The following is an 18,000-nucleotide window of genomic DNA, read 5'->3' as shown; positions in this document are numbered from 1 at the left end:
GCCTACTAGTCTGGGGCTTGTACATTAAAAAACATTTTGTTACACACTAAATATAAATGTAGATTTTAAAGTAGTAGAAATTATTGTAATGGAATGATAAAACCTTGGACTGTGGTTTTATTTATTAATTATTTTTGTCACTGTTGGTAGTGTGATTAGGAAAATAATGAAACATCTGGTTGAAGTCTTTAAGATATTATACAGTATTAATCTACAACATATGTTTGTGATATAAAAATGTGTTTAACACATAACTTGCAGTGTACCATTCTATTAACCTGTAATATTATAAACCTTATCATATCTAAACAGCTATGTTCAAGATCTCAGTCTTTGTCATCAGAGCTATCATCTCCTAATGTTTCAAAGTTAGACACTGAAGATGTACCAGAGAATGAAGAAAGCTTGCAGTCAATTTATGTCAAGCCCTCAGATACATCTGAAGCCATTAGTGACGAAAATCAGACATCAAAACAGGAAATTGATGATAAGAGAAATGGTCATGCTAACCCTGAAGAGACTTCTAGCTTTCATCGGGCAGAAGGTGAAAGCAGCAATAAAACAGTTGTGTTTATCCTAATGATTTTAAAATTTAATAAAGGAAGGTATAATTTTGGTTGAGGCGAAATTTAAATAATTTTTGATAATCATCTGAATGATTTTAAAATTATAAATATCTTTAAAAGATTTGAGGAAGAGCAATTTTTTTTGCTCTATACAAATTTTAGTGTGAGAGAGTGTTTTTGCTAAAAGTATTTTGAGTAGTTATTTTAACTCTCAAATGCATGGATGCACCTGTTGTATGGTTTTTTTCTTGCATTGCAAGCAAAAAACAAAAAAGAAACTACTGCATGAAATAATTTGAAACTTCAGAAGAAATTTCTACAGATTATGTAGGTTCTGCAAATAAAATATCTTATTTTTATAATTGATGTTTGTTTGAATTATGCTTTTTAAAGAAACAATTAAGATGCATATCTCTGATGTAGATTTTAATTACTGATTTCAGCATTTTTCTACATTATTGTAGAAATTTCTTATGAAGTTTTATTCTTATAAAACTCTAAATTTTACCATTGTTTTGATTGAAAAGCACATACAAAGTTTCACTGTGTTTACAGTTACTGAATTACAATAAAAATTACTTTTTTTGCTACACCAAAATTATGTTCAAGCCAAATTTTTATTAAATTATTAATCAGAAAGTTTAATTTCATGTATGTGATAAGTTTTAAATTGATTTTATGTTCATTTATTTATACTTTTTTTATATTTCTTTTTGGGAATTTTCTTTATCCATTCAAGAAGATACTTATAGTGAACTAATGTGAACATAGCCTAACACAATGGCCTACTTGGTGAAATGAAACTTGATATGGTGAAGTGCAAATTGATTTAACTAAGCCTACCTCATCATGTTCCAGGATGAACATTTGTTTTTGTATCATATTGCATCATCATAATTCAAATGAAGTATAAAATGATAAAGCAAACATTTTGCAAGCTTTAAAAAAAAATCAGTGCTTTAATTGTGGTGGAAGTTTTATCACTTTGTTCCAGTATATATGTGGATCTCCACTGTAGTGGAAGCCATATTAGCCTATGCAGTGAAAAGAGCATGAAAAGAGCTTATGTATTTAGATATAGGTAATTAAATCAATAAAACTACACTTGTATTGAAGTCAAATTAGTGCAATCTCTTAAAAATTATTCTGATTTTCCTCCTGGGGACTACAAGTGCCATATTGTGCTGATAAAAAATTCAGGAAATTCACAAACACTAATGTTTTTCTTGGGATTGGGGCTGAGCATGATCCAGTAGTTAATGTGCTGGACTGCGGATCTGAGGTACTGTGGCTTGTGCCCAATTACTGCCATAAAAAATTATGCTCCACACTTTGGGTCTGTAGGTGCATTGTAAGAATGATGGTCTAATCCTACTATTCGATTAGAGTAACCCACAAGTTGGCAGTGGGTGGTATTGACTAGTTGCCTCTCCTCTAGTCTGTTACTTCAAAATTAGGGACAGTTATCAAAGTCCTCAAGTGGCTTTATGTGAAATTCAAATGTAAATAAGCAAAGGGCATTCAGAGCATGCTGAAATCAACTCCAAAATCAAAATTTGTGATTTTTTATTTTGTTCTTATGTATAAAAACAAATAAATAAAATATTTTTATTAAATAAGTTTGAACTCTTAAGGTTTTTTTTAAATATGTAGAAGAACAACTATAAATTTATGTTGTACAAGTTTTTAAATTCAGTGATGCAATTTTTCCCATGAGGTGGAATACACCTATCCTGATAGAGTTAAAAAGAAAAATAATATTTACCCTTAGAGATAGAAAAACTTTCAATATTGATGAGAGATTATTAAATACAATGCTCAGAAATTTCTGTGGTTCTTTCAGAAGCAGCCTGTGGAGATTTAGTAGATCTTAAATGCCAAGAAAAAGTAACTGCATCTGACAGTGATAGTAATTCAGATAGTGAGCATCTGATAGAGAACAAACAACAACAACAACAACACTTATCTCCAGTAATGAAGCATATTTTGCCATCATGTGTAGCTCATCGACCAACCCCAATCAAAGCAAGTCCTGGTCATGGAACTCAACACCAGATTCTTTCAGTTAGCTCTGATTTTCAAGCTACAGGAGCTGTGTTTAAAGTACAGTCTCCAAGGGTGAAGTTGACAACTGATGATTCATTGCTCTGCCAAGGACTGAAGGGAAACGGTGACAAGATTTTGCAGTTTCAAAATAAAGAAATGGTCAAAAAAAAAGAAGGAGATAACTATGTCAGTATGCCTCCTTTGCAGTCCTATGCTGCTCCTTCTGGTAAATCACTTTATTCCCCATCAGTTACTAACAGCCAGAGTTCTATGTGTTCAGAAGATCAGTTGGAGTCAAAACATGAACCGATCAAAGAAGCAAGCAACAATGAATTTGTTGTAAAAAATCCACATAAAACAATCCAGAAGTTGGCACAAAGAACTGTTCTTCCCACTCCATTAACTATTCCTTCGATAACTGTAATACCTCCTGGTTCAACCTTAGCCACTGCATCCACTACTTCAATAACCTCAAACTTCAGTTTTTCTGTTTCAGGAGAAGCTTCTTCCCCTGGAAGTGTGAACCATCATTTCTCTCCAAAACCCATAAATCCTAATCCTGTTCTGACCTGTTCTCCAACTATAATTGTACCCAATATATTTAGCTCCTCAGTTAGAAGCAATCATCTGCAGCAACAAGTGCCATTAATGAGGACAGTAAATACAGATGCAGGCCTTGTTGTTAGTCATCTGTCTACACCATCAAAAAAGAATAACTATGCCAACACTCCTTTCATGCCTCATACAGCATCCATTCCAGGTTCTGCAGATACTCCTGCAGTGTTTGTATTAAAATCAAGCCAACTGGATGGTCAGATGACCGCCATTGCAGCACAGTCAGAACACATTCAACTAGCATCTCATGAAACATCTTCAAATGAATCACCAAAATATCAGTACATTATCCCCTCTTTGCCTGTGCAAACTACTGGTGGAACGGTCACAAAAGGTATGATATTAGGGTCACAAAGTAGGTTATTTTCATCCCTTTACTATATTGACATGTTTAAACTAATTAACTAAACTTTCTAGAAAAATATATAATATACAGATGTTGTTTTTAGAAAATAATGAATACTATAACTCTAAAATAAAAAATTGCCTACAGTGTAGTTTAAACACATGCCTAGATTTATTTTAAGTAATTCAGATGTTTCCATTGTGATACTGCCATCTAGAATAGACATAAATCCAAATCAACAATATACAGGAATAAATAAGCTAGGAACATCTACACATAAAGTTTTGTGCTAAATTAATTTTATTATGTGTTCCTCAGCATCACAATGGAAACATCTAAATTACTTAAAATAAATCTAGGCATGTTTTTAAACTACTCTATGGGTAATTTTTTCTTCCAATATAAATGACAGAGCAAGACAGGTGATGTTGAGTCAACGATAGTTGACTAGATGAAAGCCTTTTAGATACTTGCACTATTAAACTTAGTTTACTGTTTAGTTAGTTGGAAATATTGTTGAATCAAGAATGTCATAAAGAGATTATATATTTTAATCAAATGTAAGGATTGAAATCAAACTGATAAACTCAAAGTTGTCAAATTTTTTAAATGAAAAACATCGAAATTCTAAAGAAACATTAAATTTTTTTTGCTCATTTCCAAACAATACTGAAACCATTGCAGTTTTAATGATTTAGTTAGTATGAAAAACAGATGGAAAAAATGTTTATGAAACGTTTTATAAAAGGAGAAAATTTTTGCTCACTGTGCTGGATCTGTTCATTTAACATAAGTCAATTCTTGCAGTTGATAATAATACTAAGCATTTCTTTGGCTCCTCACAAGTGACCCGAGTGGTATAGTTGACTTTATGGCTGTGAAGTTAAAATTTGATTAGTGTTTTTGATTGAACATTTAAGATTTTCCATTTATACTTTAAGTCTACTATGAAGCACATTGTTGCTGAGTAGGAACTAATAAGCATAACATAAAAGTTGTTTTTTGATATTATGCAGAAGGGAAAGTGATAATGTTGTGTAAATCTTAAAATCTTATTAGATCATTTAGGCTATTGTATGAGTAATCTGATCTGAAGATTATTAAAAATCTTATGCAAGTTTTGCTTTTGGAAAGGTTTATTAATTAAGAAATGATCTGTTTTACTTTGAACCACTGTTTTGTGTTTTATCACTGACTTTATTGTAGACAGTCTTGAATTATCCTTATGTTTTGCAAAAAGTCATATTTTACAGGAGTAATAAGTTTATATCAAACAATTCCAATTTAGTAAATTAGTTTGAAGATGCTGGAGCTGAGAGCATGTGATATCTACATAAGATAAACAGTTGCTTATCTGTTCTTATACATTTGGTGTGTTTATATTTTTTGGTGGGATTTTAGTCCTGCTAGTATTTGAATTATTGGTTCAAACAGGAATCTTAGAATAAGGCTTACCTTTTGTACTAATGCAAATTTTTCAGAATAAACCTTGTTAATGAATAGCATCTTACATTTCTTTTTTTTGCTAGCATTGCCCAGTGTTCTCTTGCCAGCATCTTGTGGGGTTCAAATATCTACTCCAAATAATCAGAATGGGATCAATATGATGAAAGCAAGAAACAAAAGGTTAGCTGTGACTTTAAATTAATCTTATCTGGACCAGTTAACACCTTTTGAGTTTTGAGTGCACACCTGCATATCTGTTTCTGCATTTTAACTCAATATATTTATGTAATATTTATTTGTTGTAATTTACTAAGATAAGAGGAAAAAAAAAAGTTCCAACTTTGATTTCCAAAATCCCCACTCATATAATTAGCTATTCTCGTTCATCGCTGCCCTCTGTATGCAAAATGATTTTTAATGCATGCCACAAGCCTTTTGCCTCCCTTCCATTGGAAATGACTCATTCCAATGTGTCTCTCATGCAAATCATCATGTGACAACCCTCCACCAATGAGTGTACCACACACACTCATGAAGCATGTGACTCCCTCTATTCAATTTTACCAAATTATCACTTCTCGTTTGGCAGTGCTCGTGTTTAGATGTTTTGAATTTTGCTCTTGTGTGCTTCATCATTGTAACTTTAACAGTTATACTTCCAAAATAGTTTTTTAATCGTTTTTGATTATACAGCTGACAAATTTATTTTCAATTTACTTTCCAGTCTTTATTTCTTTTGTTTATACTTATCTCTCAAACAATTTGTTTGATTTATTATTTACCATGAATTCTGACATTAATGTGATCACTTCTGGTCTTACACCTACTATAAGCACTTTTTCACTGGCTGTGGGTGGGGGCAAGCCATCTTCGGATTTATCTGTGACAATTAATCACCGAGAGATTGATTGTTATAGGGGTCAACCACCTTCTCCTGAAGTTCCACACTTCCTCATGAACAATCCAAACCTGTTTGCTCTGATGAAGATTTTGATAACCATTTTCCACCCCAGATTTTGCCATGTCTTTCTATGCCCCACCTGCAGAATCAGCTAGGCCTAATACCGTGTTTTTAGGTATGATTTCTCAGGTATGTTTGATGTTCCCAAGAAAACCAGAGACTGGTGGCCTGTCATAGATTTGTCTTGCCACAATCACTTTCTCAATATCCCTTGTTTTACCATGGAATCGTTTTTCACCCTCAGGTGGACTTTTTCTTCAGGATTATGGATGATCAAGATGGATGTTGCGAATGTGACCATATCTTCGGTTTGTCCATTGAGGGATGATTTATCAGTTTCACACTCTATCCTTTGGGCTTGCTTTGGTCCTGTATATTTTTTGTTGGGTGGTTTGAGCTTTTGCTCATCATATTTATACTCTCAGGATGCATTTTCATTATTATATGGATGACTGGCTACTGTTAGGAATTTGCTTGTCCTACTCTTCAGCTGCTCTGAGAGGCAGTTCAAGTAAGCTGGTTAATCAAATTGGAGAAGTCTTTCCTACCCAATATCTAATCCATTTGGGTGTTTTTCTCTTCCGCTTTTCAACTTCCTTTGATGTTGGTGGGTGTCTTGCTCCCTTCTCCTCATTTGGATTTACATATTTTCACAGATGCTTCCCTCCAGAAATGGGGGGGGGGGGCATATGTCAATCAACAGGAGGCTTCGGGTAGTTGGTTTGCAGCCTAGAAGTCTTATTATATCAACACTCTGGAGCTTCTCGCTGTCTGTCGGGCCTTGGATCATTTCCCCCATCTGGCCAGATATCGTCTGGTAATGATTCATTCCAACAATTTCACAGTGGTTGCTTATATCAATCTCCAGGGTGGCACTCATTCTCGACCCCTATGTTTTCACACGTTGGATCTTCTTTTCTGGGCCCACACACAGGATATCCATATCATTGTGTATCATGTTCTGGGTGCTTTCAATCTTGTCACAGATCATCTTTTCCCATTCAGACAGAATCTATCTGACAGAGTGGTCTCTTGATCCTATGGTTTTCCAATGGCTTTGGTGGGGTACTCCTCACATCGAAGCATTTGACACATCCCTCAACCACAATCTCCCTCTGTTTTGGTTTCCAGTTCCTCATCCTCTTGCTCTGAATATCGATGCTTTCAGTTAGGATTGGACCAACAAATACTTTATATGTTTATTGCATGAGAGACATGTTGGAAAGAGTCATTTCTAATGGAGGGGAGGGAAAAGGCTTGTGACATGCATAATTTTTTTTTGCATACACAGGTCAGCACTGAATGAGAATAGCTAATTATTCCTCGCTCACCTTATATATACCACATTGTATATTATGTTCAGTAATAGTTCATCACTCCTGCACATGTACACAGAAATTTGCTTGCTCTTTAACATGTACACTGAGATAGTAATGTTTGGTTATAGCTCATTACTTCTTAACATATAACACATAGGCTTTGTTGTTTAGTCATAGTTCCTTACTCCTTATGTTGCATAGGGCCAGATTCTGTGACCTGTTGCAGATAAATTTCAACAATAAATGGACAGCACACATTCCACTTGTTTTATAATAATAATATATGTACAAAAATTCATTACACTATTGGTTATCACAGTTGTATCTAGTGCTTTAAATATTTGTCTCCTTTTCATCAAAGTCCACAGGCAGGTTCACTTACTTTAAAACACCTTTTAAAAAGACAAATTACTCTTCTCTGTCTCTGTTATTACACTACTAGCTGTGATACTTTGACTTTAGAAATTGCCACAATATACTTTTTATGACTAATCTCACAATCATGCAGTCAAACTTCACTTTTTGATTTTACTTTTACTAACTTCTTATTTCCTTCCTTGGTCACCTATTAATATATATTGCCAGACTGAGGCCTAGAACTTTCTACAAACTACAAGGCATTATGATGTGACAATACTCACCAAAACAATGAGAAAATTTGAAAGCTTTGAGTAACATGGTGTCAATTTACAACATTTGAACTACACTAACAATGGCTGAAAGGAGGAACATGTTTGGTGAGACAGGGATTCGAACCCACAGCCCTCAGATTGCAAGTCAAGTGCCCTAACCACCTGGCCATGCCGGATCCATGCCGATTAGACTTAGTCAATTACTTCTTTATGTACCATTAGAAGATAGGGTTTAGACATAATAATATAACATAATGTTTAGGGACAACAAGGAACCTGTTGGTCCATCTCAACTGTCCCATTCTCTAAACTCATTTACATTTACTGCCTCCACAACATCCAAAGGCAACTCATTCCAAAGGCCAACCACCCTGTTAGAAAAATAAAACTGTCTTAGCTGAAGATGACTCCTATCTTGCTAAAAATTTATATTTATGTCCCATAGTCCTACTGTTCTCACTGTTAAGTATCAAATATGATGATACATCAGTATTTTCAATTCTCTTTACAATCTTAAACACCTCAATCAGATCCCCTCTAACACTTCTTTTTTTCAAGAGAAAACAGTTTCAAAGATCTTAATCTCTCCTCACATGACAAACCTTCCATCCCAGACACCATTCTAGTAACCTATCTTTGAACCCTTTCCAACAATTCAATGCCCTTCCTAAGATAAGGAGCCCAAGACTGAACACAATACTCCAAATATGGCCTGTCCAGTGACCTATACAATGAAATTATAACCTCTTTAGACTTGTATTCAATATTTCTGTAGATACAACCTATCCTGTTTGTTTTCCACTAGCAACAGCACACTGCTTGGATGGTTTAAGAGATTGATCAACCATTACACCAAGATCCCTTTCTTTTATGACACTGTTAAGGTTATTCCCATCCAAATTATACTTATAATTCAAATTCTGATAACCCACATGCATTATCTTGCATTTATTATAACTAAAATCCATCTGCCATTTATTTGCCCAACTCACTAAATGATCTAAACCCTTTTGTAAAGCAGCAGCATCCTCTTTGCAGCTAGCAACACCCAAGACCTTAATAATTGTTTACTCCATAACTTTTCATACATTGACGATAATATTTTGTTGTCCCCTGGTGGGACAGTGGTAAGTCTTTGGATTTACAACAATAAAACCAGGGGTTCAATTCCCCTCGGTGGACACAGGAGATAGCCCGATGTGGCTTTGCTATGAGAAAACATGCACACACAACATTTTGTTATTGTTCATTACTTCTTAGCATGTACACATAGTGGATAATGTTTTGTCTTAGTTCATTACTCCTTAACATGTCCACATAGACTATAGTGATTAGATCTAGTTAATTATTCCTTCATGTACCATTAGAAGAAAGGGTTTAGACAATTCATTTGCTCCATAATATGTCACACATACTTAATGTTTAGTGTGGCTACTGACTCCTTAACATGTACTCATGCTAGATCATGTTTAATCTTCTTTCCTTACTCGTTAATATGTAGACATAGAAGATAATGTTCAGACATAGTTCTGGCCCTTTTCCATTTGAGGAGGTTTCATAACCTATCATGCTTTGGGGCACCACACATTATTGCAGGCTGTCTTCTCAACATCTGCTGATCCACCCTCATACATCACTCTTTCCTTAGAATATGACATCCCTTTATCTTCACATATGGGATTTGTCCAGTCCACCTTCCTGATCATATAGCTATCCCTTTGTCTCACTCCTGTCATCCTTCTACCACTTTTGTGTGCCAATGTACAGGGAATACTTATCATATTGGTATAACTATGACTTCATTGACTTCCCTTTGACTTCATTGCATTATAACATATTCCTCCTCTTTCATGGGACTGTTATCCAATGAACCTTATGTCTCTTCTATCTCAGGTTTTCTGGTGATATTTCATCCACCTTCTGCTTTTCTGGATATCTTAGAATAATTTCTTCTCTGGCTCTTTTCTACCCTCTTTCATTCCATCCTTATCCACTGCCCCTCTTCCTACTTCTTGCCTGACTGTATTGTCTGTCCTCCAGTGGCGCAGCGGTATGTCTGTGGACTTATAACAATAGAAACTGGGTTTCAATACCTGTGGTGGGTTGAGCACAGATAACCCATTGTGTTGCTTTGTGCTTAAGTACTAACAAGCACACAAACAGACTGTATTATCTCTGTGGTTTTCCATGCTCTTACCCAGATTCACCTCCCAGTGGCACATCTGTGGATTTACAATGCAAGAAACTGGGTTTTGATATCTGTGGTAGGCAGAGCACAGATAGCCCATTGTATAGCTTTGTGCTTAACTTCAAACAAGCAAACAAAGAAACAAGCTACTACCTGAGTCCCTATCCTGTTTCTATCAGATGTTTCTGCTTTCTCTAGCACATTAGTCTGCTTCCTACTTGCCTGTAATTGCCATTGTTCATTTATCTATGCCATTATATCCTCCCATTTCTTATTACCATAATTATCTTCTTCATCCTAGCCAGTCTTTCCTTCCCTCATATTCCATAGTAGGGAACAGTGCTCACTCCTTTTCTCCCATGTCCCCTCTTATTTTTCTTTTTTGGTGTTATTTCTGATTTGGACATATACTATTGTCCTGTCCCAGTGCTTTGTCACTTTCTTCCTCATTTTGTGGTTCCCCTCACTGTCTTTTCATACCTGGGATCTCCCCTCTTCCCAGAGACTCTCTCTTTACCCCATTATTGAGTTGGATCTGCCAGTTCATATGTCTTGTGTATGCCCTTCTGAAGGCAGATGATTGTATGCTCTCACAAGTCTCCTCTCTTCAATTTTTTTTCATCACAATTTTTCTTACTCTTCTCTTTTTTTCTAGGCTCTCATGTGGACTACCCATGCCTCTTCATTGGTTACTATTTGTATCTTCTGGCTGTCTCGTCTCCATTAGAATTTCAGCTTCTGCTGATAGCTATTCTTCAATCCACCCCCTATCTGTAAGCAGATGAATGTACATATTTCTTACCTTGCAATCACTATTGGATACCATTAGGCAGCTAGTGTTGCCTCCCAGGGTATAATTACCAAAAATTCACATCAAGCTCATATGACAGAAAGTGTCACACCATCCACCCTGGCTCAAACAGTGCCCATTTTGGGATCAATTGTTCTGCAAGACCACTGGAGTTCTACTCATGGTAATTCTATATGACATTCCAGTCCAATCAGACTATCCATTCTATGGACTATCATAGAAAAATCCAGCACCAGAATTGTGCATCTTCCCACTTCTCTAAATAGCATTTGCTGGCTTTTAAAAATAAGGTTTCACGGTTACCCATTGTACTGCCTCCAGTAAAAGACCTTTCCGGCAGGTACCTGATGGGAATCCAGGCACATTCTCCGAGTCTCTCCTACACAAATTCTCTCCACCCTTTCAAGTGAAGCATGAAAAATCCTTGCAATATACCATCTCCCAGTGCTGAAATGGTGGACCTTGGAGAATACTCACCAATTGGGACCTAACAGTGGGGCTAGAACAAGGGGTACCTCTACAGTGAGAAGAAGGGCAAGGGTGTTTCTGGAGTGTATTCCAGATCACCTCACTTCATATTGATACATCACTACCTCCAAATGGAATTTGGACACATATCATTATACCAAGCTCTTATATATTATATCTCTATTTATCATATTTCTTGCTCTTGCAGTGCATTAACTCTCAGTTTAGTATCCAACCGTGTTGTAACATGCTACTCCCACAGCAGGCAACACACCATAGAGTCTGATGGTTGAATAGTAGTTATATAAGTATCCATAATAATTGTGTTCAATATGGTGCTCTCCTCCTGTGACTGGCATAGGGTCCATAGTTTCAGACATTGAAGGAGCTGTGCATAGACACTTAACACAAGTGCCCTTCTCCCATAGCTGATTTTGACCCATAGAGACTGATGGTTGAGGAGGCGTGCATACAAGGTACAGTTTGAATGAGCCTCAACCTCATTACACATATTGGCCATCCAACAACTTGTGTGCAAGTACTCGGACAGTCATGTATATATTCTGCCTGTCCTTGTAACACAGTTCAGGCCTTTTGCCTCTTCTACTCCTGATTACAGGTGAAAAATATACCCTGGATGAAATGAGATGCAGTTTCCCATGGATGTGCCCCTATAAAGCCGCTGCCATAGAGTGTCACACCGTAGGGGCTTCCTTTGAATGCTTGCTGAAGGGAGTCCATCCTTATAAATTTTGCACTGATTCCTCCACTGTCTCAACATGGGATTCTAGTTTTCTTTGTATGGAGGTGAGTGATCATATCAGAAATTAACATTTTCCTTAATTGAAAATGTATTTCTGATAGCTACTCACCGCTGTACACATTTCCACCCATTCTCCTCACTTTCCTGGTGCACCTTTATTTGTTGCTTCGAATGTAGAGGGAGTATTTGTGTAAGGAGGTGTGTCAGACTCCTATTGGTGGAGGTTTTAGCAGCAGTGTGAAATCACGTGTTTTCATGTGAATTTTAGGTGGGAGTTTTCAAAAGGCTGATGGCATGCAATAAAGGAAACTTTTAACACTTAGCGCCTGTACTTTTCAAAAATTGAGATCTGATTCAAACGGCTACATCTAATTGTATGCTGTGGTACAATTTGTATTCAGTTATTGAGTATAGTAAATAAATTAAATTTTTGAGTTGTATAAAAAAATTTTCTTTGTGTTCTATCAGTTACATTTTGTGCATTGTTTATGAAAAATATGTTATGTACATAAAGGCTTTAAGCTTCGTGCAATTTGTTTAAATCTTTCTGCTGTGAGAAGGGAAAAATCGGGGGATATTAGTGATATTTCTCCAGTTTGGAAATGGTTAAGTAGACTGGTAAGATATTTAAATAAGAACATTTTTATAGGAAAGCTTACTACATTTACTAATATTAAAAAGATAAAATTGAATACTGTAATTGTCTTATAAAATGTTCTTAGATTATGTAAGTGCTTTTATATATTTAGAAGATTACAGAAATGGCTTTACATTAACATTTACAAAGTTAAGAATGGTAATGAATTAAAGGCTGTTAATGACATTTTCTGAGATATTGAAACTTATTACATTGTGGTTATTATTTTCATTACTTGAACACACAAGTAAGAATGTAAAGGAGCTTGAGAAATTTCTAATAATGTAGTCAAATATGTTGAGAAAGGAGTGCTCTCCTTTTGATGCTCTAACCACCTATTCAGTAATGGATGAATAGGGAAATCATTAATGCATGAAAAGGATAAAGTTTTAAGTATTATGAAATTTACTTGTGAAAAGAAAGCTACAAAGGTATAGTTTTTGTGTGGAATTAACAACAGTTTAACATGTTCTTGCTGATATACTATAAGTTTTGTCAGAAGAATTACTGGATGAAGTTAAACCCTCACTCACTCACTATGGGCAACTAGGTCAAAGTGTGCATGTCATGACTTTTCAAAGTTACATTGAAAATGTAATTAAACTACTTTATTATCAATGTATATAATTAAACTTGTCATCAAAACATAGTTAATAAATCCAATTTTGATATTACATAAGTTTTTAAGTTCTTAATTTTATAAGGAAATATTTAAAATCCTGTATGAGAATAGTATAATTTGGTCTCTAGGTCTTCCCTCTTCTCTAATTTATTTACCACCCTTCCAAGAGGTATGGAATTTAACATAAGTTGTATATTTCACCTCCAGTTTGAAATTTGTTCTCATGGAATTCACATGAACTAGCTTAGCTGAGTTTTTAAAGGCACTTATCACATAGTTAGAAAGCCAGAAAGTTATTATAGTTATAGGACATTGTTTGTTTTGTGGGTGTTATTATTCTGTGTTCTTTGGGCCATTATTTAATGAAATGAAAATTATTTTGTGTAGTAGTAGAACCATTAGTATAAAAAAGTATACTTAAGTTTCATCAACAGTTGACAGCAAAAACTAGAGGACTCAGGTAACTAGTGTATTTCTTGTTTTTCATGTGTATTCTTTATTTATTATTATAAAAGTACCTAAAATGCAAAAAATAATAGGTAAGATAATGAAAAAAAAATGTTCATGAGATATGCTTGCGTGTTATGTAATTCAAAAAGGTAATGTGAGCTGCATGTTAGCTGAGTGAGCTACAAGAAATAGCAATAAAAAAATAAAATTTAACTATAAACAGATATATACTGTTACAAGCTTTAAGTTATTTAGGATAAACAATTGTAGTTTCATGTTACAACTTGCAGTCATTTTTGAAAGAAAAAAAGTGTAATTTCGATTTATTTCATTTCATGATGATTACAAGGTTGATCAAACTGACTGAATTAGTATAGAGTCGAGGTAGAGAAAATAACAGATAAAATATAAAGTTTTACTAAAAAAAAGTGTGGTATTTACAATATGTGAAATTTCACAATTTTCAGATGAAGACAAGTTCTTTAGTATTATCATGAAAATCACTTTTCACTTAGGGCAGTCAACACTCTGACTCTGTATATGAACAGACAAATTTTTGCAAAAATGCTTAATCAACAAATATGATTTCTTGTGTACAAAAGACTCGTAATGTTTACTGAAAGTTTGCCAAATTTCTTGAAGATACATATAACACATTAAAAGTTATAGGATTGTAACTGATGGTTACTTTGGGACCACAAGGTCAGTATAATCCACCGAGCCCATAACAAGAGGGTTGAATGAATATGTTTTTAGACACCTGGATTTGTTAACATATGTTGCTTTAATTTTATCAGAATATTAATGTCAATTTCCAAGTTTTTATTGAAATCGTTTTATTTATATGTTTTTTTCACTATCAATTTCTAATGCTAGTCATTAAAATTGCTACTCAGAGAATAGTTAGTTCCTTTATTTTTCTCACTTCAATGCAACCATTTACAAATAAGCAATTATCTGTATAAACATCATTCAAGTTATGATTGTTCTTTATCTACATTTTAGTGCACCTTCAACACCCTTAGCAAACAGCCCAACAAGTGCCATTCAGGGTATACAGGTTGTCAGCAACTCTGGTGGAATCCCAGTAATTTCATCGCATATCCTTACTCTAGCCTCTCCTGGCCCCCACCTTCAAGTTACTGGAGTCTCACAGTCCTCACCAGTTGCTAAACCAACATCTGGAGTATTTCTGCCATCAGCAACTAGGTAAATATGAGTTTCCTTTACCTATGTCTCCAGGTGTCAAATGAAAAAATAAGTGATACTGGTAGACCATAATAACATGGCCAAGTTCACTATCAAGATAATGTAATGATATTAACAGTGCAAGTTTCCAACTGAAGTATTAAAGCAGTACACTTGCATAAACTTTTTTTTCTTATTTTGACTTTTAAAATGACAAGTTTTATCATGATCCTAATTTATTTTAATTTCAACAGTATTGACAAATACTTGTAAACTAAACCTTAATTACCAAGTTAAATCTAAATTTATACATCTTTATACCTTTTGATTTCACTTATTCTGGGATTAAGCAACTTTTATTTTAACTGCACTTCACTTATGAATTTGTTTTTATTCAAAAGAGTTTCATACCTATTTAATGATGAATTATGTTGTAAGGGCTTGTTTCTACTTCCATTCAAAAATTGATGTTTATCTGCGTTTTTTTTAATATTTACCTCTAAATTAACAAATTGAGTAATGTATAGTTCTAAAATTTAAATTATAATCTACAGTTTTATACCAAACTTATTGACGTAAATTCATGAAATAGTAGTTCAATAAAATTTTGAATGTGAGTACACAAACGAGCTGACATGGCCTTTCACTTGTGACCCATCCCAAAAGGATTAAAAGTTATAGTATGGAAACTCTAATGATTAGTTTGGTGTTACAAGGTTGTATAATTCACTGACCCCATATGGAAAGAGTTACTGGATGGATAAGAAAATATTAGGGAATGATAAAGATAAATCTTTAAAGATTATGAAACATACTAGAGAAATGGAGGTGCTGAGGATTATAAATATGAACAAAAAAAGAGAAATGTATCATTAAAGAAATACCCTGATTACCTTCAAGCTCAAAGCATCAAACAGTTAAACAGATATCCATTTTTTAAGGGATTCTAATTGGAGCATTTTTAGAGTATTTTTTCTATTATTGTTATTTTTTTATATTAATGAAAAATAGGAGATTTCTAAATAGATCAATTTGTTCTAGTTATGGAAAAGACTTAGTAAATCTTGAGAATCTAAAAGATACTTGTTATAGTTTAAAAGGCAGAATAATAAGTTTGATTTATGGAAATAGGAAATATAAGCTTTAAAGTCAACTTTTAGATTTTTGTTTGAGCAAAACTACTAGTTTGTTAGTTATAAGATCAGGGATTGGTCTGCCTGATACCATGGCATGTAGTTGTAGTATAAATGGTTCAAAAATTTGTTGGATAGCTATATGGAAGTGAAGGGAAAGGCTACAGTTAGCTTAAGTTGGTAATTTTAATGCCCGTTAAGAGGGGATAGTGATGATTTTCATGGTCTGAATGACTTCTGTCAATTTGTTTGCTCTAATGTTTATTGTTATGACTCATGTTATATATTATCTAGAGGCTTCACTTTGATAGGCTGGAATAACGCAATTAGTAATAATGTTGATGGCTGAATTTTAATCAGTGGCCTTTATGCATGTGTGTAAAAAGTAGTTTTGCCTCTTTATGTTTATAATTAATATTTTGATTTTTAATAATGTAAGAAACCACACGTTATATGAAAGTCTTCCAGCTTTCAGACTCCTGCAGTATGATAGAATAAAATATCTGATGTAACCTTTTAGACCTAGAACAGTGATGTGCAATTTTTTTATTGTCCCTCCCTTTTCTGAACATTTGTTTTGTTGCACTCCTCAACATCCTATTTATATATTAACTGTACAAGTCACTTTTCCATGTTATATGTTGTTACTATATTACTAAGTAGTAGTCATATTTCTATAGTATTTTTAAAACGTCTTTATATTTAAATTTGTATTTTCAGGTATAATTTATATGCTTCTACATTTATAGTTGCACACCCTCCTACCAAATTTCTGTGCCCCCCCCCCCCCTTGTGGGGCTTCTCCACAGTTTGAGTACCATAGGCTTAGGACATGCTGCATCTGGAGCTACACTTCCAAGCTCAACTGAACGCATTCTTCTTGGTGTAAAACTAAGGTTAACAGTAGGCCTAATGAACAAGAAATTATTTCATTATTTAACTTGTTTTCTTAGTAAATGTAAAATTATACCCCAAATGTAACTAAAATTATATTGTATAAACTGTTTTACTGGCAAATTTCCATAGCTAACTAACAGTTTATTTTTTATATTTATTTTGGACAGATCAAAATTATTATATCAAGACACACACAGTAGTATGTTGTGTAGCCAAAACAACCTGCAAGACACACTGTGTGTTATTAACAGGAGTGATAGTTTAGCAGTTTCCACTTTCTGTAGTTTGGTCTGTGGTAATCTAAACTATCACATGTTTTTAGTGGATGTGCTCCACTGGACCCTTACTTCACATACTAAATTTCAAGGCAATCCATTAAGAAATACGCAAAATATCAAATCTCCAATTTTGATTGAATTTCTTTTTTCTTCTTTACACTGAAAGTACAGAAAGTTTATTTGATAGAAAAACATACTTAACTTTTATGTACTTTTTCAAATTTGATATCTTGATAGATCTTTACATCCTACAAGTAGATGTCAAATTTGGTTTAAATGTAAGCCACATGTGCAAAGTTATTCAAGAAAAACTACACAATTTTGAGTAAAAAGTCACATGAGCTATAGGTCTGAAATTCTTACTACAGCTTCACCTAAGAGTAAAGGTGGACTGTTTTTAGTTTCCTGTCATTCGGATTAAAGATGGTTCATTTAGAGCAGCAAAACTATAGGGTGAAAGCATGTCCAAAGACATAAGTATTGGTTAGACCAAGCAAACTAGACCAGTAGTTTCTAGCTCAAGTTTTCAAAAGAATCATATGGGTGGATGGTTATTATTTATCATTCATTGCTACTTTTTCAGCATATATTTACTAAATTTTATGAAATTCTTTTTAATTATTGAGCATTTAGC

At 34.1% G+C, this 18,000-nt stretch overlaps 1 protein-coding gene across 5 annotated transcripts in view; it reads left to right on the top strand.

Annotated features, from left to right (window-relative positions):
- LOC106469640 (protein capicua homolog) overlaps window positions 1-18,000 on the top strand; it is an 87,111-nt gene that overhangs the window by 38,665 nt on the left and 30,446 nt on the right. For all 5 annotated transcript variants that reach the window (XM_022398216.1, XM_022398215.1, XM_022398218.1 and 2 more), the window contains exons 8-11: window positions 313-544; window positions 2,410-3,561; window positions 5,103-5,199; window positions 14,876-15,079. In XM_022398216.1, the coding sequence (XP_022253924.1) occupies window positions 313-544; window positions 2,410-3,561; window positions 5,103-5,199; window positions 14,876-15,079 (1,685 nt within the window). The remainder of the gene's footprint in view (window positions 1-312; window positions 545-2,409; window positions 3,562-5,102; window positions 5,200-14,875; window positions 15,080-18,000) is intronic.

This window comes from Limulus polyphemus, unplaced genomic scaffold (assembly GCF_000517525.1).
Source record: "Limulus polyphemus unplaced genomic scaffold, Limulus_polyphemus-2.1.2 Scaffold3588, whole genome shotgun sequence".
Lineage (NCBI taxonomy): Eukaryota > Metazoa > Arthropoda > Merostomata > Xiphosura > Limulidae > Limulus > Limulus polyphemus.
Note: the sequence above shows the minus strand (reverse complement) of the source record. Positions and strands in the feature narration are given on the sequence as shown.